General features: G+C 52.5%; 1 protein-coding gene across 1 annotated transcript; it reads right to left on the bottom strand.

The window, feature by feature from the left end:
* Positions 1-807: 807 nt before the first annotated feature.
* On the bottom strand, positions 808-2,374 carry LOC120675638 (caffeoylshikimate esterase-like). Its single transcript, XM_039956842.1, has 2 exons — positions 1,175-2,374; positions 808-1,140 (listed from the first exon to the last, which is right to left on the bottom strand). The coding sequence occupies exon 1, from the start codon at positions 2,229-2,231 to the stop codon at positions 1,248-1,250; it is 984 nt and encodes a 327-aa protein (XP_039812776.1). The 5' UTR covers positions 2,232-2,374; the 3' UTR covers positions 808-1,140; positions 1,175-1,247.
* Between the last annotated feature and the right edge of the window lie 2,054 nt (positions 2,375-4,428).

Raw genomic sequence — 4,428 nt, 5'->3', positions numbered from 1 at the left:
CCGGATGAACCGGTGGTACGTTGCATGGGCCGTGGGCCAAGGATCTTACCGCCGGTTCATCCGGCGGTAACAACCTTCCGCCGGATGAGCCGACGGCTGGGTGACATTTTTGAAAAAAAAAGATCGCGACATATATTTTTGATAAATTAAAAAAATAATATAAAAATAAAAAAATTCCATTGATTTGAGTCGGACTATGACCTCAAAAGTTGGCCTTAAGGCTATGGGGGCTAGGTCCAAGGCCAAATCCGGACCGGCCCATTCTCATCTCGAGGTTTTGGGATGTCCAAACGGTAGAATTTGAAGTTGAAAAGGTGATGAAAAGGCGGTCGATGATCAAGGAGTTCTAAAAAGTTTAAACAACTCCGGGCTAGCTATGATGACCATCCTTAATCCAAACAGAATTTCGATAAGCAATTACGTAACAGTTTAAAAGGACGGCCTGGTGCAAGTGGTAGTACTTGCCGCCTGTGAACCGAGAGATCACAGGTTCGAGCGGTGGTCTCTATATATTGCACGATGTGTGGAAAAGACCTTCTGCTAATAACTTCCCCCAGACCCCGTATAGTACGGGAGCCTACAACATTGAGTATGTCTTTTAATTACGTAACAGTTTCAATTCGGGCTAGCTTTTGCAAAGTCAGTCCGCCACTCCGGTCAACTCAAGCCGTGACCTTCCGATCCACAATCCAGTTCAGCTATGGAGCCTGTAAAGAATAGCAAAGAGGATATTGGATATAGCACGCCGTGAAAATCGAAAGAGTTTTTACCTCCACTCCACTCAAAAATCGATCAAGGCAAGGCAAGTAGTCACTCAAGTGTTCATCTGCAACTGCAAGCATGCAACTGCTGCTGATGAGCGACCAGCAGCTACCACCAGCGACATTGATTTACCCGCCCAACCGACAGCAGACAACCACTCCAACCGTGGAACTGTTGGGAGTCAATGGACACGGCAGAAATGCTGCTCGTCCATTAAATCCAAGGATCAAAGCTGAACAAGATTCATGATGGGTAGCAATGGCGGCATCTCAAGCAGCCGCAGATGGTAGACCGGGACCATCGGATGAGATCTCGGTTCGCACATCAGATTCACTCACTAAATCAGCACACAAGCTTATTGCTGGACCTGGACCCGTACTGGATGGATGGTGGTAGCGGGGGAGGAAGGAATCTAGAATCCGCCATGGAACGGACCACGCGGCTCGCGGCCATGGCGCGGCGCGCACGCAGGACGCGTGCCCGAACTACTGCTGCTGCTGCTTTTGCGGGCCGGCGGCGGCGGCGCGCGCCTTGAGCCACGCGTTGATTTCGTCGAACACCTTCTCGACGTTCTCCTCGGGCTCGCCGATGATCTGGTGCCACATCCCGGGGTAGACGCGGAGCGTCTTGTCCGTGCTGCCCGCGCGCCTGCAGAGCTCCTCGACGCAGGCCGGGTCGCAGACGGTGTCGTCGGCGCCGTGCACGGCGAGGAGCGGCAGCTCGACCTCCTCGAAGCGCGCCTGCAGCTCCCGGCAGACGCGGAGGAGCTCGAGCGCCGTGGCGGCGCGGGGCGGGGCCGTGGTGCGGCGCGGCGAGGCGAGCGCGAGGCGGCGCTTCCAGTCCACCTTGAAGGAGCGCTCGGGGATGTTGCCGCGCGTGAAGGCGACGCGCCAGGTTGGCACGACGGCGGCGGCGGCGGCGAGGAGGTGCTCGAGCGGCCAGGGCGGCTTGAAGCGCGGGCTGACCCCGCACATGGCGCCGTTGAGGACGGCGCCGTGGCGCCAGAGGTCCTTGCGGCGGAGGTGGAGCAGCAGCGCGATGGCGCCGCCGAGGGACTCCCCGTAGAGGAAGCAGGGGAGCGGGGGCGGGTAGTCGGCGCGGAAGGCCGCGAAGGCGGCGTCGCAGTCGTCGAGGACGGGCGCGATGTCGGGGATGTGGCCCGGGAGGCCCTCGGAGAAGCCGTGGCCCTGGTGGTCGAGCGCCGCGACGGCGAAGCCCGCGGCGGCGAGGTGGACGGCCGTGAGCTGGACCATCCAGCTGGACTCGCCCGTGAAGCCGTGCACGACGGCTACGGCGCCGAGGACGGCGGAGGCGGCGCGGGGCGTCCAGCGCTGGGTGAAGATGCGGAGGCCCCGCGGGTTGACGAAGGAGGAGGTGGTGTGGGTCACCCCGTGGCGCGCGTAGAACTCGTCCGGGGTGAGGCGGCCGAAGGGGCTCCGCTCGTCGGCCTCCGCGATCGGGTGCACCATCTCGCCGCCGCCGCTAGCTAGCTAGCTTGGTAAGGTTCCCTCGGCTCCCACGCCCTGCCGCTGGCTCCACTCTTGTAGACTTGTGTAGTAGTGGGGATGGGGTGGAAACAAGGGGAGCGTTGGTGATGGAGATGGACTGCCAGCCGCCGGCTGTTGCCCCAGCGCCAGTTTTATTGGACTCTGCTTGTGGTGGGTGCGAACAAAATCCTTGTGCCCGTCCGTCAGCGGCCGCGTGACCGATCCGTTCGTGATCCGTGGGCTATAGGCACCGGCCACGGCACTCCGACACGAAAAACAGTTTTGATGAAAAAGCCAGCTGATTTAATAGTATTCTGTGAGAGAAAATGAATTAACATAAACTGATCTAAAAATAGATAAGTCTGTTTGGGTACTTACCAAATTTCCTGCCAGCGTGTATTCAGAGTTAGTATGGTTAGAACGGGGATTTTTTTACAAGGCACAATATCACTACTTAGTAGTATAAAGAAGATCTAACCATCCATTAGAATCATCCATTAAGAAGGGTAACCAAAACAGGCACCTAAGCAAGGTAGGAGATGTCTCTCTTTGTTACATTACACGGCAAATGGAAATGGTGATCGCAATTTGTTGTATTACTCCAGTTTGTAGATGCGCTATGCATAGCTGCAATATACGGTATCCAATAATTCCCCGTCCGTCCTCCATCGTAAAGCTATGCTCCTCCCAACAACCTTGGAGCCGTCTCTATACAGTCCGCTCCGTCCGCAGGACCCGCGGCGAAAGGATAGGGATTCATAGCCGCGATAGAGAAAGGCAACAGATCCATTTGTGACTCTTTGGGATGCAGTTCAGCAGATCCATTTAACTGATAGACCGGATGAAATTGTCTGGAAGTGGTCAGCTAATGGAGCATATACCACAAAGTCTGCCTATCTGACTCAGTTCAAAGGAAATTTCTGCTCCTTTGATGCCCCTGCTAACTGGCATGCACATGTTGAAGGCAAACACAAGTTCTTTGCTTGGCTACTTGTACAATGCAAAATTCTTACGGCTGACAAGCTGGTAGCTAGAAATTGGCCTTGTGATACTAATTGTACCTTGTGTGACCAGATTTTTGAAACAGCTGCGCACCTATGCTTGCACTGTCCTTTCGCCAAGCAGGTTTGGCTTCATGTCAGTAACTGGACGAAAGGTGTAATACATGTACCTCATGATTCAGAGGAAGGTGTAGATGAGTGGTGGATGAGAAGCTTAGCGGCGCTTCCTGCAGCACAGAAGCGCTCGGTGGCAACCATTTTGATGTACACAACCTGGAACTTGTGGAAGGAGCGAAACAGGAGAATCTTCGAGCACAAAAACCTGCAGCCTCACCAAGTAGTACAGCTGATCAAGGAAGAGGTAAACTTGAGGAGGGTGGCATGTGGCACACCCGACGTGTTCTAGTTTTATTTAAAATGTTTAGGGACTGTCTAAAGATCATATGTAATATATTCATGTAACTGAACACTATTTGCTGCTTCCTTCTTAAATGCTATGGCAGTGCTCCTGCCAAATATTCAAAAAAAAAAAAAGAGAAAGGCAACAGAAATCATACTGGAAACCATTCTGCGTTCAGTTCTGGAACCGCTTTCGTCCTTGCCCTCCGATTTAGGCCCGCGCGGAAGCATGGATTTTTCCTTAATCTAAATCTCAATCGGTTGATGAGAATTTCCTGGTCGTCGAGGCCAACGGTCTGGACGAAGCTCCGGAGATTTTTTGCTTAATGAGGTTTATTTTTACTGGTCTCAGGATTTGATGCATCGAATGATGGTAACCAATAGCTAAAAACGAATAGCTGAAAACGAAGGTCATACACGGGCACGGCAGGCATCCCCATCCCCTTCTTCCCTCATGGACCACAACAGGATTGTGGTACGAGTTCACTGCACTGTCTCCATCGATATTTGTTGAGAAAATTCCCTCTATAACCTTAGAAATAATGGCCCTATATGGTTATGAAAATTTTAAACTCCCTTATTTGACTCTCTTTTTAACTCTGGTTCCTGGGCCCTTCCGGTGAGTGTGCTAGTTATCTCGTATATCACTTGTGTTTTTCATCTCTCTTTTCTTCACTAAAACAACCTTCAAATCACCTCCAAAATTCATAAGACTTTTTACAATGATACAAATAATGGAGATGAACCCATTTTGCAAAAAAACCACATGTGTAACATTT

Source organism: Panicum virgatum, chromosome 5N (assembly GCF_016808335.1).
Source record: "Panicum virgatum strain AP13 chromosome 5N, P.virgatum_v5, whole genome shotgun sequence".
Taxonomy (NCBI): Eukaryota; Viridiplantae; Streptophyta; class Magnoliopsida; order Poales; family Poaceae; genus Panicum; species Panicum virgatum.
Note: the sequence above shows the minus strand (reverse complement) of the source record. Positions and strands in the feature narration are given on the sequence as shown.

What these genes read in the sequence shown, in the direction of transcription:
- LOC120675638 (XM_039956842.1), bottom strand. Translation starts at nt 2,231, where the DNA reads ATGGTGCACCCGATCGCGGAGGCCGACGAGCGGAGCCCCTTCGGCCGC.